The sequence below is a fragment of the Xiphophorus hellerii genome, chromosome 24, assembly GCF_003331165.1.
Source record: "Xiphophorus hellerii strain 12219 chromosome 24, Xiphophorus_hellerii-4.1, whole genome shotgun sequence".
NCBI classification, from domain to species: Eukaryota; Metazoa; Chordata; class Actinopteri; order Cyprinodontiformes; family Poeciliidae; genus Xiphophorus; species Xiphophorus hellerii.
In genome coordinates this window covers 1,914,478-1,938,969 of record NC_045695.1, presented here as the reverse complement: position 1 = coordinate 1,938,969, position 24,492 = coordinate 1,914,478, and the positions used below count along the sequence as shown (strand labels likewise).

Genomic DNA, 24,492 nt, shown 5'->3' with positions numbered 1-24,492 from the left:
CTTTGTCTTTGGGGTCTGAACCCAGCTGATGAGAGAAGTGCGATGTGAAGCCACAGGTTGTGGGCCTGACCGGTTGGTCCCCATGAGAAGGACAGTCTTCGGCTCTGTGGCTCCGGCTCTTCTTCAGCTGCAGAGTTCTTTGTCCATCTCTTGGCTCGAAGCTGCCCGGAGGATCCAACAAAAGGTTCCTCTTTTGCACCCACCTTATATAGGGTTTATCCACCCTTTTGGTGCGTTTTCATTGGCTGTCTGCTTAGACAGATGACCTCACATCCATCACTGTCCTTCAGACATTATGTCCTGATGTCTGTGCTAATGTCTCAGAGTTGCTCAACCTCCTATGTCCATTGCCTGCACAACCTTTTACCTAAATAAGGCGTTGATCATCTCTGCTCTCCTGTTAGTTCCCCTTTTTCCCTTAACCGTTCACCTTTCACCTACTATCTACCTCCAACATATCAGTGATGTTTAATTGCATTTACACCTTTTTACACCATTTCAAGTTCAATGTCAAAATCACATTTATATCACATTTATTTTCTTTAGCTTCTCTGATTTAGCATTCATTTATAATTTTATAACCAAAACTTATATCACATTTATTTTCTTCAGCTTCTCTGATTTAGCATTCATTTATGATTTTATAACCATAACTTATTAATCACTCGCATTATAATCCTAATGTGAGTTATTACAGATGTTTTTCTGAAAAGAAACCAAGAATAATACATGATTCTAATTATTTGATGCCAAAGTTACAGTTACTTGTTTTTCTTGTAAGTGTTCCCACAAATGTACGTGTAAATATTATTACAAGTAAACCAATATTAATATAAGTATTTTACTTTGAATCTTATCAAATTACTCAAAATGTTTAGATTTAATTCTTTAAACTTTCATGCTTTAAAATAAGAAATAGTCTCAGCTATTTTTATAAATCTGCAGGCTGGAAACTTCCTCTTTTTCCAGGAAACCTGCTTTTCCTGTTTAATGACTCTCTCTGTCTGACTATGATTTCTTATGATTAGATAGAAAAAAGTAGAATTAAAGCAAAGTTTGCATGAGACAAAAACAACACACACAACCAGATTTATTTTATTGACACTTAAGTCTACTGTTGGGCCTAGATGTCACTTGAGTGATTCATTTTAAAGATAACTTTATTTATTATTACTGTTAAACTAACTTTATTGACACTTAAGTCTACTGTTGGGCCTTGATGTCACTTGAGTGATTCATTTTAAAGATAACTTTATTTATTATTACTGTTAAACTAAAATCTCCAGCATGGGGAAGTGGGATGAGCTCGGATTTTCTTGACAGTGGTTTCCCAGGGCAGCTGTAGAAAGAGGGCGCACAAGCACCACATTAATTCTTAACCAACTTTTCTGTTTTATTTGTGCTGCAAATGGTTTAGTATTTCAGCAAGACCTCATTTTAATGTCCCAGAATTTAGATCATTTTCTATATTTTAGGTTGTTTGGTACCAGGAGCTCAATACATGAAGCTCAATTCACTAAAAACACACCATAAATAACTCAATAACTTATACGTTTTGTGTTTTATGCTAAAAGAAGTTTTTATGTGCTGGATTTTTGCGCATATACTTGTACCTAAATGAAAAATTGTAGTATATCGATTACTGCAAGTATCCTCAACTTTCAGTGCCATACAGGAGGGGAAGAAAAAAAAAAGCCAACCAAAATGCAGCTGATTTTAATCTCCATCCTGAGATTCTTATGTTTAAGAAGTGAGACTGGTGCAGGGAAGAATCATGGACCCCAACAGAAAGCAAATTTTAGTTCTTACAGTCATATAATTACTTTGTCAAATTAACACAAACAGTCAAGTTAGTCCAACTATCTTCTCTGTTGTCAATCTGAGATTTAGTTAGCTATAAACGATACTGAGCTTCGAGTCTCAGACAGGAATCCTGATGTATGTATCCCACGTTCTAAAACTACTTTTAAAATAAATGACATTTTTCATACTTATTTCTGTGCATTTGGATGCTTTTATAACTTTGAAGTGAAGGTTGAACTAACGGTGATGTCGGCTTCCTTTTAAAGGGGCGTTTTGCAGCTCGTATCTTTGTAGAGTTAAAGAATCTGCGGTTTAGCTGCTGAGGTAAACTGCAGAGCGCCATATAAACCATTTACAGTAAACAAGGAGCAGCAGCAGAAGCATTGCTGCTATAATTGAAGCCTTGACCAGCATGAGTAGATATAATCTGTGCTTTATTCTCCTGCTGCCGTTCACTTTTTGCTCCTACGACAAAGGTATGTACAAGACCTGCTTGTATAGAGTGTTTTTTTTTCATTTCTCTTGAACATTCTTTGTTTAAAACAGCTGTGAATTACATACAATATTTGCAAACTTGAGTTTAATAGTTGCTTTTTGACACATTGGTTTATTAGATGATCTGGAGCTGGTGGTGAAAACCGCCAGGAAATCAGATTTGACTCCAGTTTGCAGCAATTCCACACAGGATCCAATCTTTCAGGATGAGAAGCACAGCTAGAAATGTCAATTTGATTTGGGATTTTAATTGAAAGCCACCCCCATTTGAATAGTGGAAATGTGTAAATTGGAAGCTAACCCATTTTTAGCTTACGCTGCCCATCATCCTGAACTTAACATCGCCGTGGTGAACATGGTAGCGGCAGCATCATTCATTTCTTCCCTGGAAGTAAATACAGAACGATCCCACTATGAAATCTGTAAGAAGCTACAGAAGATTTCAGTCTAGGCTAGACTTTAACAAAACATCAAGATGCTGTTTCATTTTTAACGCTCTTTTTCTTAACCTGAAGGAATTTAGCTTAAAATGTATTATGAAGGTAAATGTTCTTGTCTGCACTGTTGCCTTGCAGCAAGAAGGTCCTGGGTTCGATTCCCGGCCTGGGTCTTTCTGCATGGAGTTTGCATGTTCTCCCTGTGCATGCGTGGGTTCTCTCCGGGTACTCCGGCTTCCTCCCACAGTCCAAAAACATGACTGTTAGGTTAATTGGTCTATCTAAAATTCTCCCTAGGTGTGAGTGTGTGTGTGCATGGTTGTTTGTCCTGTATGTCTCTGTGTTGCCCTGCGACAGACTGGCGACCTGTCCAGGGTGACCCTGCCTCTCGCCTGGAACGTAGCTGGAGATAGACACCAGCAACCCTCCCGACCCCATTAGGGACAAAGGGTGAACAGAAGATGGATGTTCTTGTCTTTGCTTACAGGAACGAGCTGCAGCATCTTTGTGGTTCGTCGTAGGTAATTTAACCAGAATGTGGAGATGCACATTGTGGTTTGTTTTACTTCTGCGGCTGACAATCTGCTCCTATGACAAAGGTAAAGCAAACATACAATAACTACTATATTATACCATGAATTACAAAAATAATTAATCTTTATTTCTTAAGTTCAACAGAACCAAACAATATTTTGTTTTGCTCATTTTCAATCAATACATGTTAAAAACACCAATAAATGCTGTTCAATAGCATTTATTAGCTGATTAATAGCTGATCTTTGCCACTTTTATTACTGCAGATAATCTGGAGCCGGTGGTGAAAACCAGTGGGAAAGAATCAGATTTGACTCCAGTTTGCAGCAATTCCACACAGGATCCAATCTTACTTGTTGCCTGTCAAATCAGACCAGTGAGGAGCAGAGAAGAAGAGTGTCTTGTATCATACCACCTGGAGAGAGGCTTTGAGCAGGAATGTGACTCCAGGTTTTCACTCATGTTAATAAATCAGACAATGTTTCTCCATCTGAACAATTTAACACCAGAAAATAGTGGAAGCTACATCTGTCAGTGCTCACGCCGCGATGGAACATTTATGCTACGGCTCAACGTCACTGTGGAAGGTAAGGAAATGATTTATTAACTTTGAAAATCATTAATATCAGTTTAATTCTAACATGATAAAGATTTACCATGATGAAATAACAGTGAACGGTGATGAAATGTTTAGTGGTCAAACTTCATGTGGTGTGTTAAAGACAGGATTAAAAAACTAGTTTTAGTTAGAAAACTAAGCCGTTTCATATAAATTTTTTAGATTTGTTTTTTTAAATATAAAATCAGCATTTCAAAAAAAAAATTCTTACATGTGGATGTCTTTGTCAGGTATTAATATTTCTTAATTATCTAATTTTGAATTTCCTGGATTTAAAAAAATGATCCAGGGTTTTATGTATTTTGAAGGTATCTACAGATTTTGAAGTGTTATTCTCTTTTCATTTACGTCTAAATGTATTTTAGTAAATGAAATGTGAGAATCAGTTGTGTGTGTGTGTTTACTTGATATCAATGTATTAAATTCATAATCATCTGCATAAGAAAACCTTAGTAATTGCGTGTACTTACATTTCCTTATGAGTTTACTCTCATGTTTTTGTGTAAAATAATTTTTTTAAAAACTCTGACGCTTAAAGTGACTCTGGGCTTAAAATTCTTCACTAATTAGATAAAAATTCGTTTACAATTTTTGAAAAAAAAACAACAGAAATACAAAACAAAATATTTAACATGCCATCATCATATGTGGTGGCTATATGAAACACTGTTTCCTCAGTATTCCTGTTTTGGATCAGTTTGTCACAAAGCCCTTTGAAGCCCTTACTTCAAATCCACTACCTTGCATCATGTTACTTAAATTTCTATAAAGTATATCATAAATTGTTTTAAATGTGACAATGAAAGAAGTTAGAATGGTAGAAATACTTTAGCAAGACAAAAGTTAAGCAATGCATTATGATTTCCAAAGAAGGTGTTCAGATATTTAATCCCTTTGTCAATTTTTAAAATATTTTTTAGATGATGAAGACACAATTCCTCCTTCAGAAACAATTTTCGTTTCAAATCAAATCACCTTACTTGGAGTTTTTGTGCTGATTGTCGTCATTGTACAAGGAATCATTTCCATATGTTGCTGCAGGAATAAACACAACAGGTAGGACATTCTGACCAATCAATGAATTTCATGCATTTTGAAATTAATATTTATAAGTGTAGATGTTCCTCTATTTTTGACCTTCTGGACTCCAAACACAAGTGAGAGAAATATGAAACTCTGACTGTTAGTTGAAAATTCAAACATTTACTGAAATGTGTCCCAGTCTGGGTTTAAAAGTTGCTCCAGTTTGGACTCTGCTGACAGTTTTTATTGATTTCCTCTTTGTGTACTAAGTTTGCTTTTGGACTTAGAAACAATTTTTCCCAGATAATTTGACGGTTTTGGTCCAACTCTCTGGACCAAAAGCGTTTTTGTGTCATCACTAGTGTTTGTATCTCCACTGCTGCTGAGCTGCTTTAGAGACACCACAAGGCTCTGTTCTCGGACCCTTGCTGTAACATTCAGTAAGATGCTTCAGTTTTGTCTAAATTAGACCTCAGAATGATAATCCAAATGTAGTTTTATTCTTCTCTAAGCTTTTCCTTGTTGCTTTACCCGCTGCCTCTTAGAGATATTATAAATCATATTTCCTTTCAATCTTAGATGACTAAGATGACTGTCAGGTTAATTTTCCACTAACAGTGCATCTTTGAACACTTTGTCCTGTTGTCCAGTAGATTTTGTATTTCTACGTTATTTTTGGGATGAAAAAAATGTAGCTGTTTAGGGACAGCTAGTAATATTAATATTTACATTTCTTGTTGCTTGATTGCAGAAGAAAACTGAAAATCCTGACTTGGAATGAACTGACCAGCGCTGCATTATACCAGGTAAAACATTGAATGAACTGTTATGTTTGTCCTCTTTCAGTCTTGATGTCACAATAGTTTTTCTTTTCATTTGTTGTTAACAGGAAGCAGCGGTGGCTGAGCCGTACCTTAAACAGGAAGTGACCAGGCTTTATTCTGAAGTCAAAGTGACCTGTTGTCAAACTGCAAACCAATGAAACATTTCATACAGACTGAGAGGATTTCTTCTCCTGCATGTGATCAATGTTTGCATTGTGAAAAAATATGTTTTATTTTTTTGCCACCAATTAGTAATTAGTAATCCTATCTGACCTAAGTAGAAAAAAAGTTGTTTCTTATAAAGTGAATGTTGCTACTAGTTAGCAAGACTAAACTGACTCATTTATTTTTGCCGACTGATGATATCTTGATTTATGCAACACACATCCACATGTTGCATAAATCACAAATATAATAAAGTTTTTCGTATCACTGATTTTTCTTGCCATTTTTCCTTTGGTTGGCCACTTCTTCAGCTCCACCACAAGGGCAGCTATGGAAAATGTTATGCACTTCCTTTTTCAGCGGGTCTAGAACTAGATCTTCCTTTTGTGAGAACAAACATTTTGTCTGCCTCTGAGGTTTTGACTGCTGTCGCTGTAGAAGAGTGTGAAGAGGCAGGAGCCTGCTCAGTGCGGCTCAGTTCGGTTTCACACAGGCTGTCAGGATACATGGGAACCTCGTCTGGCTCTGCTTCTGTTAAAGGTGAGGCGCTGTTTCATCTTTAACGCTCTTTGTCTTAACCTGAAGGAACTTAGCTTAAAATGTAATATGAAGGTAAATGTTCTTGTCTTCGCTTACAGGAACGAGCTGCAGCGTCTTTGTGGTTCGTCGTAGGTAATTTAACCAGAATGTGGAGATGCACATTGTGGTTTGTTTTACTTCTGCGGCTGACAATCTGCTCCTATGACAGAGGTAAAGCAAACATACAATAACTACTATATTATACCATGAATTACAAAAATAATTGATCTTTATTTATTAAGTTCAACAGAACCAAACAATATTTTGTTTCGCTCATTTTCAATCAATACATGTTAAAAACACCAATAAATGCTGTTCAATAGCATTTATTAGCTGATTAATAGCTGATCTTTGCCACTTTTATTACTGCAGATAATCTGGAGCCCGTGGTGAAAACCAGTGGGAAAGAATCAGATTTGACTCCAGTTTGCAGCAATTCCACACAGGAACCAATCTTACTTGTTGCCTGTCAAATCAGACCAGTGAGGAGCAGAGAAGAAGAGTGTCTTGTATCATACCACCTGGAGAGAGGCTTTGAACAGGGATGTGACTCCAGGATTTCACTCATGTTAATAAATCAGACAATGTTTCTCCATCTGAACAATTTAACACCAGAAAATAGTGGAAGCTACATCTGTCAGTGCTCACGCCGCGATGGAACATTTATGCTACGGCTCAACGTCACTGTGGAAGGTAAGGAAATGATGTATTTTGTTTAAAAACATCAATAAGTTTTTGTCTACCATGAATCACATTTATAATGATGAAAATAATAAAATAAATGCAGAGCAAAAGTCTATATTCTTGTTAAAGTATTCATGCTGTCAATTTGATTTGGGATTTTAATTGAACGCCACCCTCATTTGAATAGTGGAAATGTGTAAATTGGAAGCTAACCCATTTTAGCTTACGCTGCCCATCATCCTGAACTAAACATCGCCGTGGTGAACATGGTAGCGGCAGCATCATGCTTTTCTTCCCTGGAAGTAAATACAGAACGATCCCACTATGAAATCTATAAGAAGCTACAGAAGATTTCAGTCTAGGCTAGACTTTAACAAAACATCAATCCAAATCAAACAAAAAACAATAAAGTGGTTTAAAGCATAGTCATGTAGTAAAATGGCCCAGTCAAAGTCTCTGTGCCACGCTGTCCCATCTGACTGAGCTTGAACTATTTTGCAAAGACAAACAGGATTAAAATTTCAGCCTCCAGATGTAGAAGGCCGGTAGAAACACAACAAGGTGGTTCAATAAGTTTTAACTCGGAGGCGCTGAAACAAATCCACTTTCCTTTTTAAAACGTTTTGAAAACCATGTAGTCTTTTTCATGTACTTAACGATTATGCCTTGTTTGTGTCACCTAAGGTCCCAATAAAGTGCATCGCTGTGCTTCAAATGTGTCAAAGTGATTAAAATGTTAAAAGGATAAAAAGGACAGATGTTGACATCTTTGACAATATTTTTTTTTAGATGACAAAGACACCATCCCTCCTCCAAAAACAACTTTAATTACTTTATTTGGAGTTTGTGGATTGATCATCATCATCATCATCATTCTATTGGGAGTCATTTCTGGATGTGTCTGCAGGAACAAATGCCACAGGTAGATGAGCACCTTTGGTTTTTCTCAAAGGTTCATCCATCATGTTAGCATTATTGACTACTTTACATTTTGAAATTATGGTATATAAGGGCAGCAGTTTACTTATTTTTCAGCTGCCCTCCTCCAAGATAATAGTGAAAAGAAACTTGGGAGCCAAACTGTTAACTGAGGAGACAAACAGTACTGGAAATGTCCCAGTTCTTGCTGTAGTTCTGACTTAACAACAACGACCTTCTCCGGATATTCTAACAGTTCTGGCCCAAACCTTTGGACACAATTTTCTGCGTCAGCATCATTGACTTTATCTCCAGTGCTGCTGATCTGCCTTCAGGGATACAACAAGGCTCAGTTCTTGGGACCTTGTGATTCCTCCCAGTGAGGTCTGGTCCATTCTCTCTACATGAAACCTTCAAAGTGTAATCTATGCTTTCATAACTTTGCCTCATTCATTAAGGCGTCCCGTAGCATTAAGGAAGAGGGTGTTCCTCATAAACAGAGGCTGTGGCCGCTGACAAGGCCGTTTTGGGTTTGATTCCCGACCATGAGACCTTTGCTGCAAGTCTTCCCCCTCTGACCATCAATAAAGGTCTCTAGTGCCATAAAAATCATTTTAAAAACATATTTTCTTTCATCCTTATGCAGATAAGATCAGGTTAATTTACCACTAAAAGTGTACCACTCAGATCCTTTTCTAGCTTTTCCTTAATTGTGTGGTTGAAATTCGAAGACACATGGCCTTGAATCTTCAGAATTAGAATGAGAATAAGATTTAAGTCATGTTGTTTGGCCAAACGACACCTGCAGCATCCCTGGTCTTGCTTTATTTTTCTAATCTAGTTTGAAATAAGTAAATCATTATTCTATTATTAAACTTAATAGTCAGATAACCAGCGTGGGGAAAGTCCTACTTTTTTTCAGTTGTAAAACTTTTAGAAACAAAATTGTGAAATGTTAATCTATAGTTTTTGATTTCTATAATGGAGTATCACAAGCTACTTTCTCAAACCCTTTTTTTGTATGATTGTTGTCTTTTATTGATATTATCTGTAAACATAATATTCCCTCTAATTTTTATGCAGATGACAGCCAGGTTTATTATCCAGTTAGACATATTATCCTCTTTCCAATCTTTTCTTGACTTCCTGACGGACATAAACCCACACAATCAATTTAAGATTCTCCTTTTAAGCATCCTTAATATTTAGCTTAACTTGTTCTAGAATTATGCAGCGTTTCATTTACTAAAGTTGTGAGTTCAGTTTCTTTAACCTGCTCAAGATCTGAGAATCAAACGCAAAGGTGAAACTTTTTTCTGCTCCAGGTTCAAAACTGAGAGGTTTTTCTGTCGCCATTTAACTGGGCGTATTTAAACACACAGTTACTGTTGACTTTCTACCCAGTGTGTGTTGTTTATTTGTACCCGGTCATAGGTTATCTTGTTGATGAGCTTCCATGGCAACAACTACATTACTATAATTACACTACCTGTCTCTCATTGGTTTGATCTCAGTCTTGTTGATCTAGTTTTATAAATGAAGTCGTGCAAAAATAGTAAGTAAGGCATCATTTACCAGTATATTGTTTTAATCCATCTGCTCATAATGCAGATGAAGTCAAAATGATGATTGCAGTTTTATGCAGTTTATGGGAAGGCAGGATGTTCACGTTTGACACATGGCACACTTCTCAATGCAAACACACTTTACCCTCTTCAGCAGGCGTCCTGCTTCAGCAGCATGTATGGTAAGGAGGGGAAAGTTTGAACAAACCGCAGAACCAAGAACACGCAAAAAAAAAAAATGCCCAAGAAGTTCATCTGAGTGCAGAACACGGAGAAGATCCATTGATGTTTATTAGTATCTACAAACATATCCACGTTTGTACAGAAGTTAATATTTTGACTGGAAATCGACAAATGTACAATAACTTCTGTTTGTCGTTTAGAAGAAGAAGACGTGAAGTGACCATAACGCCTCATCCAAACACGGTACATTACGTTGTAAATGATTGAATCCAATGCAGTTGTTTTCATTTCTTGCTTTACTTTGGGATATTCTTTTTTATTATTTGGTTTGCTCTCTTGCAGGAAGTGCAGGAAATTGAGCCGTACAGCGTCTTCAGAGAGAACGAACTTTATTTAACGTCCGTAATTCACACCAGCCTGTCTACAAATAATCTGATTGTGATTGGGATGGATAGTCCAATCTCAGGGAGACCTTTATAGACATTTTATGTTTTAATTCATGTTTTTCTATGGAGCACTGTAACTGTCGATGTTTCTGTGTAATCTGTGTTTTTTGTTTAAAACTTATTTTCTAAATATTGTTAAGTGTTTTTCCATGTTAAAGTAAAACAAAGATAATGTCACATTTAAAACCAGAACCACGTTCTCTTTCTCCCCTGCAGTCGTCTCGACTCGACCTGCTATAATGTAATGGGTGAGGGGTGAGTGTGGGTGTTTCGGGTCGTTTGAACGTCGACCACTCACTCAGGCAGCAGCAGGTCGAAGCGAAGCGTTAAGGCTGACCGACAAATTCTCAACATGTTCTTTCTTCCTGTTTGAACTTCCTGTTTTCAGCCGCACAGGCCGCATGGCCTGCTGGTGTGAAACTGGAGGTGTAACCCTTCCACATGTCAACTGCAGAGTGCAGATCTACACAACGATTACTCTGCAAACACCACCTTAACTTCTGGTCTCTCTTCTAACTAACTTCACTCCCCTGTTATTTATTTGTATTGGTTGCAATAAGGAAACTGAAAAGATGTAAATATGTAGGGAAAAATAGAATTATATTAAAATTATTTTTTTTATTTACTGTATGCTCTTATATGTGTGCATTCATTGCATTAAGTTTTTTCTTTTCTTTTAAATCTCACTCAAACATGGGTTTAGAAGATTCTTCCAATAAGGACCTGCTTTAAATGTTCACTACAGTCTGTTCTATCATCTGTAAGCTAGTGATAATTTATCTATTTTTGTTGCATTTACAAGAGACGAGGATTTGATTCTTAGATACTGTTCAAAAAAAGTCAGAGTTGAAGCTAGAGTCTTTAGAGGGTGAGTCCCAGTCAAGAATAAAGTCTTCTGTGAAACTAGAGTCTATCTTTTAGAATCTGGGGGAAAGTAGAGTATTTGAGTAAATGATTAATGCTTAATAATTAATGGGCTCTGTCATGTTTCTGGAGAGCATGTGCTCTTAAAGGGAGCTCTAGGTTAGTCTGTTTAAAGTCAACCATCTTGTAACTTTTACAGTAAACAGACCACAGACCACAGTTCGGACTGAGATGTGCGAGATATATTTTCCTGTTAAAGGCTGTCTTGATGTGGACATCATGCTGTAACGCAACAGTTAGCTTGAGAAGATATGAAGAGTATCTACATGTTTGGTCTCAAGATGAAACTTAAGTTTCAACCAAGAAAATCTGATCTTCAAATGGTAATTTTCAGGCCACAACAGAAAGATACTAAAACTCAACCAGCAATATTTTTTGTATTGTACACTATTTTTTTTTTTTAATTTTTATCAAGACTGGACAAGATTTAAAAATATTCGCTCAGATATGCAGATTATTTTGTCAAATTTTGCAGTTTTTTGTATAACCGACAATGTCATCTGCATACATGTTGACATTGTCTGGGAATAACTAGAAAAACATCAACAAAAAGTGTAAAGACAACTGGTCTTGTGGGACCCCTAGAGGCCAAGAGAGAGTATAAAAGACAATTTTGTGAATTGGTTGGAGATGTTGTTTGATTTTTATCAATTACACTTGTAAAATTAATGGTAGGAATTATGTTGTTTGAATTTGTATTTGTATTTGAATTATGTTGTTTGGAAATACCTGAAACTGTCAATAATTTTAGTTTATATTTTCATGTTGGTAATTATTGTGAAGCGAAAAGAACCTTAAAGTCTATATGCTCCAATATCTTTCTTTTGACATCATAGCTGTTGATCAATTCAATTGGGTTCAAAAATGCTTTATTCATCCCAAAGGGGAAATTAAATTGATGTTTAGTAGAAAGTAATATTGTGAAAACAGTTCGGTGTCAAATTTGGTGGAACTCAAAAACAAAGCAGCCATAGTCCTGCAGTTGCACTTCTGTTTCTGTTGCTTTGACAGAGAATTGGTGGTTTATGTTGTGACCACCAACATACACTGTCAACCCAGTGTCTGTTCACTGGGTTGACAGCCCAACACAGTGAACATACAAATAAAACCTTTCCTTGTTGCTTGGACATCATGATCTCTGTGGAAATATTTAAGCTGCATGTTTTGCTACTTATTCCATCGTCTCTCTCATTTTTGGACAGTGAAGGTAACGTAAAGATATATTTGACATTTTAATGTAAATGAAATATAAACTAGTCAAGAGTTTGGACAGTCATTGATTTTTCTTCATTTTCTAACAACTGTCAGAGATTTTGCAGAGTCATTGATGGCAGCTTTGCTCATTCATGTTGGTCTCTTATTAAGCTTCTTGAGTGAATCACCTGATATGGTCTAAAATGAAATTATACCTTGTCGAGACTTGTTTTTGAATTCCCTGTCCCCTTAATTTGTTTCCGGTGGAAGTTGTGTTGTGTTCAGAGATGTAGTTGGTATTATTTTGGATCCTCAAATCAATGTGTATTTCATATTTTTTATTACAAAGTCCCATATTTGTTTCTTAATGGTCTAAATGTTTGCAGTCGGGAAAATACAGGTAAAATAATTGAGGAAAAATAAACAAAGTGTAAGTGTAAACTGCTGACTTTCTTTATTCTGGCATTTACCAAATAAAATGTTCTTTAATCCTCAAATATTTAACAATGGCTGTGCTCACATAGCCATTGTGTTTTTTATAGTGTCTCACATATTAAAAACAAGACTCTGTTTCTTGTTCATTGTTCTTTCCTGCTTGCAGAAACTCTTGTGAAAACAATCGGGAAAGAATCTGAATTCACTCCAATCTGCACCAACGAAACATCAAATATCATCATATTGATTGTGTGTAGAATCAGAACAGAGAGGAACAATGGAGAGCAGTGCAGTCTGCTATATAAGGACGGAAGTGACTTTGTTCATGAGTGTGACTCCAGGTTCTCACTGAAAACCAGGAATCAAACTGTGTTTCTGCACCTGACCAGTTTAACAGCAGCTGATAGTGGGAACTATTCCTGTCAGTGTTCAAATCTTAATGGAACATATTTTCTTCATCTCAGCATCACAGTTAATGGTGAGCACATTTTATATTCCTTCTATCAAACTTACAGTAACTATTTATTCTCTAACAATGTTTGTTTTATTTCCTAAAGACTCATTTCCTAATAATAATCTATCAGATGGAGTTTGGAGCCAGTCTACAGGAGTGACTCTTCCTTCTGCTTTGACTGCTGCAGTTTTATTAGTTATCATAGTTTCAGTTATTCTGGGATTTATTTACAGAAGACATCCACATCGGTGAGAAACTAATTCAATATTCATAGTTTCTTCATTTACCTAAATTCAAGCTTTATAGCTGAAGATACAGATTTAAAATTTCACTTACGGTCTTTAACTGTGTCTTCAATATGATCATTCTATTATCTTATATCTAAACTATTGTTTCTTTGAACACGTTTGCCTAAACTCTGCCTCCAGATGTTATTTTAAACTTTCACACTAATCTGGAGTTTATTTCATATTTAAAGCTCCTGTTTAAGATCTGAAACATCCGGATCGTCTGTACAAGGACAAGCTGCTGCTGTAGTGAGTAAATCCTTATTTTATAAGTTACTATTTTCAGACTGTCACAAAGCAGACTAGAAAATACAGGAAGAACATGTTTTCTTTTTATTCTGTAAAAAAAACTGTCCCAAAACTTTACCTCTAACTTTTTTTTTGTAGACCATTTTAGATATTACATCCATTCATCCAGTGGTGGTTTTTAAAATGAGCCATACGGACAGACACCCAGTACCACAAAGTAACATTACAAACACTAGATGGCACAATGCTTATTAAACAGAATACTTAAATAGTGAGTGTATTAACATAAACAATACAGAAACGTCCCTTCTGTCTCCTAACCAGCTGCAGATCATTTCCTGTCAACATTATATGCAACTGGAGGAAGTTTCTGATTCATTCTGGTTCAATAAACAGATTGTTTCAGCTCCAATAAAGGAGCAGTGACATAAATCCGAATATATATATTGCATGTACTTTACAAAATGATCACAAGATGGCGCCGTTGCGCTTAGAGAGAATCTCTAAATATAGGAACCAAACTATGCAAACAAACACTGACCTACTCTGCATTTAAACTGTGAGAAACAACAGTTCAAATGTGAAGAAGAAAAAAATAAATCAATAAGAACTGAATGATTTAACGTGTTACTGTTAAATCCTGTCTTTTATTAAACTGATTCTTCAAACGTCTTTTCCCAGCAGAGACATCAAATGATGTTTCACTGGACTTAGGATGTGAAGATTTTTACTCTAAATGTTTTTTGTCTTTTATTGTTTAGGATGAAGACAACTCAGATGAACTGTACTCAAGTCTCCAACAACAAACCAGAGACATTTACCAAACTGTCTCCTTTGGTCACCATCAGTATAAAACTGAAACAAATGTCACTGACAGGCTGGGAAACATGGAAATGAACAGAAATTGTAACATTTATGAAAACATTTTGAACTAAAAATCTGCCTTGATAAATACAACTGAATTTCCTCGTTATGTTGTACAGTAATAGACCAACATGCAGATTGTTGAAGGTCAGTGTTCTCCCCTTACACTGATGACCTGCTTGCTTATTACCAGACTGACTAAATATTGTGGTATTATATTAAATCACAACCTTTCTGTTTGTTTACATGTTGAACTTTTTTTTTTTTTGCCATTTAACATTTTTTATTTCTACTTGATTATGTTTTTATATCATGTTTCTAACATATCTGACATTTTTCATATGTTCCCTTGTTTTTCCTGTAAATAGCTCTAAATGTTTACAAATGAATAAATGAATCTACTTCACCTTTGAAAATGATGGACACCATTTCAACTATATAACACAATGATTCACAATAGGATCTAATTTCTGTATCCCTACATGGAAGGATATAATTTTATATTTCTTGATGGGAGATTAAAATAAAAACATCCTTGTAATGTCAGTTGCTGACGTGAAAATTTATTTATTTTTATTGCTACTTAAAAGCGATACCACAATGCACGTCTCTTTAATGTTTGTTTAGTTTTGTTGTCTATGTAATTTGATTCTGGCTGTCGCTGAGCAAAAACCTTAATATCCTGTTATCAAGATGTTAAGAATTTACTGTCATACTAGCAGTAATTGAAGTAGTAAATAATCAGTGGTTCTAATGCATTTGTATCCATGCATCTTTGAAGTGAGATCAGTCTCTTGGATGCTTGTTGCATTTTTCTGTCTGGTTGCGAACATGTTTGTGTCAAAGTGTTGCATAAAGAAGCAACGAGGGACCTAAAGCTGTAGCATGACCTTTCTTCTTTTTACAGCCCACATTCAAGATTATAAAAGTGTGAAGACCACAAAGCAAACAGCACATTTAGATCTCCTAACCCCATATTGTTGCACAAAACAAGCAGGAAGTCCTGCCTAACATCATAACATGCTGGTAAAGCTTTAATCTAACATGTTAGAGTACAGAAAAATACAATAATAGTTAATACCAATAGTAGTTGATTGTTATGCATTTAAGCAAACTAACATTACAAACTGTAATTTCATTGTGCAGAGATGATTCCTGTTTGTTTGGTCTGTTGTTTCAAAGAGAAGCCGTCATGCAGGCGCATTTCTTTAAAAAAAAAAAAAGAAGAAAGTCGCATCCTCTTGTTCCATTTTGAGAGATGAGAATTTGTGGTTTGTGTAGCCCGAAAGATTTAGAGGACGGCTCAGGCGGCTTTGGTTCAGTGCAGCAGCAGATTCTGCTGAAATAAGCTGGTCAGATGGATGCAGTGAGATTCAGCCTTTTACTGCTTCTGCCATGTTTTGGCTGCCATCTGGACTCTGAAGGTAAAAATCACATTTTCTTTTCAATTAATTTTGAGTTTTGTTTCTTAAATCAATCAGAGGGTATTTCTCTTTAATTGTACTTTGATCTGATTTAGTTTAAATTTCACTGTTTCATAACTCAGACTGTTTCTCATTCGTTGTTCTTAACTTCTTGCAGAAACTCTTGTGAAAACAATCTGGAAAGAATCTGAATTCACTCCAATCTGCACCAACGAAACATCAAATATCATCATATTGATTGTGTGTAGAATCAGAACAGAGAGGAACAAAGGAGAGCAGTGCAGTCTGCTATATAAGGACGGAGGTGACTTTGTTCATGAGTGTGACTCCAGGTTTTCACTGAAAACCAGGAATCAAACTGTGTTTCTGCACCTGACCAGTTTAACAGCAGCTGATAGTGGGAACTATTCCTGTCAGTGTTCAAATCAAGATGGAACATATTTTCTTCATCTCAGCATCACAGTTAATGGTGAGCACATTTTAAATTCCTTCTATCAAACTTACAGTAACTATTTATTCTCTAACAATGTTTGTTTTATTTCCAATAGACTCAAATCCCGATGAGAATCTATCAGATGAAGTTTGGAGCCAGTCTGTAGGAGTGGCTCGTCTTTCTGCTTTGACTGCTGCAGCTTTATTAGTTATCATAGTTTCAGTTATTCTGGGATTTATTTACAGAAGACATCCACATCGGTGAGAAACTAATTCAATATTTCTTCTTTTATTTACACTTAGGCTTCTCAACATAAGCAATATTTTTTAAAAAAGAAAGAAATGTACTTCTTCTGTAAAATAAATAAATAAATAAATAAATAAATAAATAAATCAGGCCACCGTTGCACGGTTTTATTTCTCAACAGAGAGCAACCGGAGTCATGCATTCATCATCTAGAAGAGGTAATTTACATTTAAACAAAGGATGCATTTATTTATTTACACATGCAGACGTCTTAGCTTATTCTGCAACATGTTTTGTTCTGCAGGACTTGACTGAAATTGAGCCGTACATCTCCTACACTCAGAAGAAAAATTCACTTTATTCAACAGGCATATTGTACAGCTGTCAAATTAATTCTGACTCTACAAATATTGTCTAATGAATGGATAAATTTACCATCACAGTTCTTGGGTGTTTGGATGTTTTTCTTTTGTATTTCTGATCATTTCCTTCTGATTTATTTATGTTGAATGGGTCTTGCCGTATTCGGTTCATTTCCCCGTGTTTATTAATGTTGTTGTCATATAAGTTCCTTTGTGCTTAGTTTCTTGTTGTGTTAGTTTTTTTGTTCATTTGGATTCATTCCTCTGAGATCTTTTTCACTTGGCTTGTTGCTTTTCTGAGTTTTGGTTCATCTTTCTGGACTCTCCCTGTTTATCTGCCTTCTGCCTCTTCCTCAGCTGTCATTTGCCACCCTCTCTTCCTTATAAAGGCATGTTCATGTGTTCATATAATATATAATATATAATATATGTATGTACATCCTTTAACATGTTTCCAGAAATTTTTACATGTCATTTTTGCATAAATGTCCAAAAACAACCAAGCAAGCACAAAGAAAAGTTTCTATTTTTGGTCATTTCTAAAGAAAAAAATCTCCAAAAAATGCTCAACACATTGCCATTCACTAAAGCTGATGATGGATTGTGTAAAAATAGGTTGGAGTAAACATTTGACGCTGCTCATTTTTATTTAGTGTAGAAAAACACACTGAAAACATTTTAGCTGATCGATGCCTCATGAATTTGGAAAAAGAAGTTCAGAGTCAGGCTTGGTTAGACCATGATCAGCCTCAACCACCTTTAAACCACATTTAGACATCAGTTGACATCGTTATGTTTTTTATGGGACATCTTTTCATCTTTCACTTTTTAACTGCGTTGATCAAGAACTACAAGAACTAGAACACGGTGTCTCTTCTCTGCCATTTCAAAAAGGTTTTTTTTTGTTTTGTTACATAAATGTTATAGTTACTTGACAAAAGCTCCACATTAAAACATCTTTAAATTATTTTCTTTAAAGTTATTGAAACACTCAGTAAATCAAATTTCAGAAAACTATTAATCTTTTGAAAAAAAATCTGTTCTGTTCTCATATTTCCTGAATTGGTGTTTTGTTTCTGTGTCTCGCCTTTATGTGTCCCAACGGAATCATCATGGTCATATTTCAGCCTGGATACTTTTATTCTAGTATTTAATAATGCAGTAAAGAAAAAATACATTCATTTAGAAATATCTATTTATGACATAAAGATGGAAAATAAAAATACTCTTATTGCACTGCAAAAAACGTATCAGCGTGAGTTTATTTTAATCTACAGGACTTGTGACCTGCAGCATGATGGTTTTTCTCTTAGCAGTTCACATTCAAGATTATAAATATGTGAAGACCACAAAGCAAACATGACATTTAGATCTTCAGTTTTGCTAACCACCTATTTTGCAGAAAACAAGACAGGAAGTTCCTTCTGCCATGACAACATGTCGTCATGCCACTAGCTCTGTTGTGATCTAAGAGGCGACGGTACATTAAAATACATTTCTTTAATGGCTAATATAAGTAATAGCTTGAATTTTAAGCAAACCTTTGACCCATCATGACATTCAAACTGTAATGCTGAGATGTGCAGAGATAATTCTGGTTTGTGTTCTGTTGTTTCAAAGTGTCACATCCTCTTGAACCACTTTGAGAGATGAGAATTTGTGGCTTGAGTCGCCCAATAAAAGTTCAGAGGACAGTTTAGTCGACCTCAGTTCAGAGCAGCAGCAGATGTTGCATCGATAAGCTGGTCAGATGGATGCAGTGAGAGTCGGCCTTTTACTGCTACTGCCATGTGTTGCATGCTTTATGAACGGCAAAGGTAATGTTGAGGTTGAATTTTCTTTACAAAGTATTTTGAGTTGATTTTCACAGGAAACTTTCCTTTTCTGTTAAGTTTTAATGATTATTCTTTATATAAATCCATTATTACAGCAGTCAGACTATCTCATATATTGTACTTTCCTGTTTTCAGGGACTCTTGTGAAAACAATCGGGAAAGAATCTGATTTCACTCCAATCTGCACCAACGAAACATCAAATATCATCACATTGATTGTATGCAAGATCAGAACAGAGAATAACAACAAAGAGGGATGCAGTTTGCGGTATATGCATGGAGAGGACTTTGTTCATGAGTGTGACTCCAGGTTTTCACTGAAAACCAGGAATCAAACTGTGTTTCTGCACCTGACCAGTTTAACAGCAGCTGATAGTGGGAACTATTTCTGTGAGTGTTCAAATCTTGATGGAACATTTATTTTCCATCTCAGCATCACAGTTAATGGTGAGCACATTTTATATTCCTTCTATCAAACTTATACCAACTATTTATTCTCTAACAATGTTTGTTTTATTTCCAATAGACTCAAATCCCGATGAGAATCTATCAGATGGAGTTTGGAGCCAGTCTGTAGGAGTGACTCTTCCTTCTGCTTTGACTGCTGCAGTTTTATTAGTTGTCATAGTTTCAGTTATTCTGGGATTTATTTACAGAAGACATCAACATCGGTGAGAAACTAATTCAATAAACCTGGTTTATTCTTTTACCTAAATTCAAGCTTCACGGTTAAAACTGCTGATTTAAAATTTCATTTATGGTCTTTATTTGCATCTTGAACATAATTTTTCCATTATCTTGAATCTAAATTGTTTTTTTTAATGCATTTGCCTGAACTCTACCTCCAGATGATTATAATAAACTTTTACACTAATCTGAGGTTCCTTTCGTTTTAAAGCTCCTGTTTAAGATCTGAAACACCTGGATCACCTGTGCATAGATCTGCTGCAGCCATAGTGAGTAAATATATTTATTTTTATGTTGTCATTGTCACAGAACCCTTTTTTCTTTGCCATTTGTTATAAAGAAGACTAGAAAACACACGTAGAACATGTTTCTATCTTCTGAATTTTGCCGACCACTTTAGAGATTATAAACTTGAAGCCTCCAGCTAGTTTTAAGTGGTTGTTTTCTGGGCAGTTGCAGAAAATAACCACAAGATGACACTGTTGAGCACCCCGGACGTCTAGCTACAGTAACCAAACTGAGTCACTGAAGCAATCAAAATATTCACACAAACTCTCATCTTCTTGATACCAAAACTGTGAGAAGAAACTGTTGCAGTTTAAACATGGAAATAAAAGGAATTTAATCAGTTGCTGCCTTTTAATAAACAGATTTCACAGTTCTTGAAATTGTTCTTTACTGTTTACTTTATTGTTTAGGATGAAGAAAACACAGATGAACTGTACACAGGTCTCCAGCAGCCAACAGCAGACATCTACCAGACTGTTTCTTCAGGTCACCATCAGCAAGAAACTAAAACAAACAACATCGTAACCGATGACCTTGAAAATCTGGAGAGGAACAGGATTTGTAAAATCTATGAAAATCTTTGAACCAATAATCTGTTGAGATGAATAAAGTCTGATTGGTTGAATTTTCTTTCTATGTTTTACTGAGCAAAACTGATTGTGACGCTATTTCAGTTCTTTGGTGATCAACTGCTACGTTGGTTTGTGTGGACAGAATCTTCTAACTGAAGGATGACAGCTGATTTTCACCCAGTAACAAATCCCTTTTTTAAATGTATATTAAAGAACGAGCTGACCTTTGAACTCGTCTCTTCATCAATTTTGTTTTTGTTACCTTCACATTTTTAGTAACTGGCGGTTTTATTGACCACAATATTTCTGGCAGGATGTGTGGCTCACTGGAAAAAGTAACTGCAACAAACTTCAGTGTGAGGTTAAGAATGTGTTAACTACTTACATTAAGTGAGATCAGTCTCTTGCAGCTGCTGATGCATATCTGATGCATTTTTCTGTCTGGTTGCGAACATGTTTGTGAAAGTGAAAGTGTTGCACTAAGAAACGAAAAGGGACCAAACCTACATCAACCTGTACCAGGACGCTTTCTTCTCTTACTGCTCACAGTCAAGCCTCAAAATATGTGAAGACAACAAAGCAAACATGACATTTAGATTTTATCTAGTCTTATTAAGCCCCTACAGTTACAGGAAACGAGGCAGGAAGTCCTGCCTACCAGAACGTGCATGGTTAGGTTTGCATCTAGATGTGTCATTGTCTGATATAAGGGGCTACAGTAAAGAAAAGTACCTTTTTCTGCTGGGTAATATAAATAAGAGTTGATTGTTTTGGTTGTAAGCAAACCTTTGACCCAACAGGACTATTAAACAGAGATGCAAATATACCTGCAGTTTGTGTGCTCTGTTGTTTCAGAGCAGCGGTCAAAGTAAGCGCGTTTCCTTTTCGGAAAAAGTGTCACGTCCTCGTGAAGCACTTTGAAGGGTGAAAATTTGTGGTTTGAGTCGCCCAAAATGTACAGACAGTTCAGACTGCCTCAGTTCAGTGCAGCAGCAAACGTTGCAGTCGCAGAATAATTAGATGGATGCAATGAGAATCACCTTTTTACTGCTTCTGCCATGTTTCGTGTGGCTTCTGGACGGCAAAGGTAGCGTTGAAGTCGTCTTGTACTATGAAATTTCAGTTTCTGTTCATTTTATTTACATCTGCTCCATTTTTTGTCAATCGACTATTTCAGCATTGAAACTATTTCTCATCAATTGAACTTTACTGTTTGTAGTGACTCTTGTGAAATCGATTGGGAAAGAATCTGATTTCACTCCAATCTGCACCAACAAAACATCAAATATCATCATGTTGATCATTTGTAAGATCAGAACGGAGAGAAGCGGTGGAGAGCAGTGCAGTCTGCGGTATAAGAACGGAGGTGACTTTGTTCATGAGTGTGACTCCAGGTTTTCACTAAAAACCAGGAATCAAACTGTGTTTCTGCACCTGACCAGTTTAACAGCAGCTGATAGTGGAAACTATTCCTGTGAGTGTTCAAATCTTGATGGAACGCATTTTCTCCAACTCAGAATCACAGTTAATGGTGAGCACACTTTTCCATTGCTTGTGTCAAACTTTTAGGTGCTATATATTCTCTAACGATGTTTGTTTTACTTCCAAAAGACTCAAATCCTGATGAGAATTCATCAGATGAAGCTTTGAGCCAATCTGGAGTGATTCTTCCTTCTGCTGCAGTTCTCCTAGTTATCAAAGTCTCAGTCATTCTGGTATTTATTCACAGAAGACGTCCACATCGGTGAGAAACTGATTCAATAAAGTTTCTTATTTTACTTAGACTTTGGCTTCCCAACTAAAATAGTTGATTTTTAATGTCATTTTTCTGCTTCTTCAACACAATTGTTCCATTATCTTAAGTAAAAACTGACTTTTCTTTGAATGTTTGTCTCAACTTTGCATTTTGATGATTATACTTTGACACTAATCCTGAATTCTTGCACTTGTTTAAGATCCAAAACATCTGGATCATCTGTACATGGATCAGCTGCCTCTATAGTGAGTAAATATAATTTACTATTTTATAATTTACACCTTTTTTTTTGCCAAATGGCATAAAAAGGACTAGTAAACACATGAACAGGCATTCTTTTTTATTCTCTATTTTCTATTCTACTTTGCAGACCATTTTAGAAATTACAAGCTTGTAGCTTCCAACTGGCTGGAATGAAAAACAAACATTCATTTGTTTTCCCATCTTCCATTTATCTTTCCATCCATCCAGTTGTGGTTTTTGACTTGAGTCATATGTTTGGTTGCCCAGGGCGACATCAGAAAGATCTGAGAGACAGAAAAATATATCATCTCAGTCTGCTGCAACATGAAGTTGCTGTTCTTCTGCTGTTCTGCTTTCATAACAGAGAGTTTATTCCATCTGATTGCTGCTGAATACTTTTTTTTATCAGTGTTTTCAAAATCAGATTTTTACAGGAATGATTTCTGTCTCTTAAACAATGAGGTAAAGCCCAGATGAACAGTTGAATTTGCAGATCATGTACATAGCAATGGGAAGTTGACATTGTGGAGTTTGATAATAGATCCAAGTGGCAACAGACAAGGAGAAAATCAGAGGGCCCAAAATAGAACCCTGTGGCACACCACTCAGAACAGGAGTTGTAGATGTTTAAAGATATAAGACCAGATATTATTATTGTGATGTTTAGGAAATCTAAATAATTTTGGTTATTCTAATAGACCTAAAATAAGACATTTGACCTGACTTAATTTCAGACGGTGAGAAAAAGAAGGTGTACGTGTTTTTCACACACACTTCTGGTTTCATCTGTATGTGGCAACCTGGGGTGGATTTTCTTTATTATGAAACCCAAATGTAAGATGTTAAAGTTTAAGATAAGGGAAACCGACAACGCCACCTGGAATAACTCCAGGAAAATAGAATAATAATAATAATAAGGACACAGGTACGTTCTACTGGGAATGAGACAAGATTCAGACAGTTCTACAAAAAATTTATTAAACTTTAATAGGTTGTTTAAATTCACAATAACCTGAAATTGAATAGTTAAAACAGTGAATGTCTTTTTAATAAAATTGATTATAAAATGTTTAAATTTCAAAGGAAACTGAGGCTTACCAGTGGGGGGGAGAGTAGTGAGGAAAGGGGCAACATCCAGTGAAGAAAAGGGATCACCCTGGACACTACAAAGACACGGCAAACACACACACACACAAAAAAGGGGTGTTCCAACAAAACACACAAGACACCGCCACCACAGAAGCCTCAGTCCCTAAAAGAAAGACAAAAAAATGAAACAATATGAGTAAAACAGTGATACAATAGCACTACAATATTGCTTTTTATCCCGTTCGTAGTGCCATCAATACTCCCGGCAGCGGGGGAAAGTTCATACAAATCTTTTAAAACAATTCATCGTAGGCAAAACAGCAGCGAGTGTACATCCAAATAGAATAGTTGTCAGGGACTCGGCAGGAGGCTGTAAATTACCACACGGCCAGATAAACAGATCCACAAGTTCACCTATGGAGCGCAGCTTCCCGGCAGCAAACAACCGAACAAATTGGTCCAGGAGTTGGAGGCACAGCAAGGGAGGCCAGCACAGCTCCGCAAACAAACTAAGCAGAATGAGTTGACGTCATGACGCAAGTAGTCTTGTGGCAGTTAGAGACCTGCTTATATGCAGCAGCTGAAATTGATCTTAAAGTGGCAGCGTACCATTTATGCTGCTACATCTATGAAATGAAATGAAATGAAATGAAATTTATTCGAACATGATACAAATATAAAAATAAAATAGTGCACATATATATGTATATAAAACGTATTGAATAAATAAGAGTTTTACATGGCTGTTGAATCCTCAGAAATAAATAAAAGTCTGTGTATCTGTTTGGTGCATTAATATAAACTACAGTCAGAACAAATCCTTCATTAATTCTGGTTCAATAAATAGACTGTTTTAGCTGCAAGGACAGAATGAT

At 36.0% G+C, this 24,492-nt stretch overlaps 1 protein-coding gene and 1 long non-coding RNA gene across 3 annotated transcripts; one reads left to right on the top strand and one right to left on the bottom strand.

Moving 5' to 3' along the window:
• The first annotated feature begins 15,978 nt into the window (after window positions 1-15,978).
• On the top strand, window positions 15,979-21,279 carry LOC116716198 (uncharacterized). 2 transcript variants are annotated; one of them, XM_032557093.1, is made up of 6 exons: window positions 15,979-16,106; window positions 16,264-16,438; window positions 19,293-19,429; window positions 19,509-19,653; window positions 19,881-19,938; window positions 20,368-21,279. In XM_032557093.1, the coding sequence occupies exons 1-6, from the start codon at window positions 16,040-16,042 to the stop codon at window positions 20,539-20,541; spliced, it is 756 nt and encodes a 251-aa protein (XP_032412984.1). In that variant the 5' UTR covers window positions 15,979-16,039; the 3' UTR covers window positions 20,542-21,279. The 2 variants fall into 2 exon arrangements, with proteins under 2 accessions (XP_032412984.1, XP_032412985.1); XM_032557094.1 differs by lacking the exons at window positions 19,293-19,429; window positions 19,509-19,653 and adding an exon at window positions 16,655-16,799 and having other exon boundaries at window positions 16,264-16,575.
• Window positions 21,280-22,610: 1,331 nt separating this feature from the next.
• Window positions 22,611-24,228, bottom strand: LOC116716200 (uncharacterized). Its single transcript, XR_004338407.1, has 2 exons — window positions 23,627-24,228; window positions 22,611-22,812 (listed from the first exon to the last, which is right to left on the bottom strand). It is a non-coding gene; the product is annotated as an uncharacterized LOC116716200 (long non-coding RNA).
• Window positions 24,229-24,492: the final 264 nt, after the last annotated feature.

What these genes read in the sequence shown, in the direction of transcription:
- LOC116716198 (XM_032557093.1), top strand. Translation starts at nt 16,040, where the DNA reads ATGGATGCAGTGAGATTCAGCCTTTTACTGCTTCTGCCATGTTTTGGC. An exon ending in GTTCATGAGTGTGACTCCAG is followed by an intron (nt 16,439 to 19,292) that starts GTTTTCACTGAA and finishes GTGTGACTCCAG; the next exon opens with GTTTTCACTGAAAACCAGGA. An exon ending in TCTCAGCATCACAGTTAATG is followed by an intron (nt 19,430 to 19,508) that starts GTGAGCACATTT and finishes TATTTCCAATAG; the next exon opens with ACTCAAATCCCGATGAGAAT.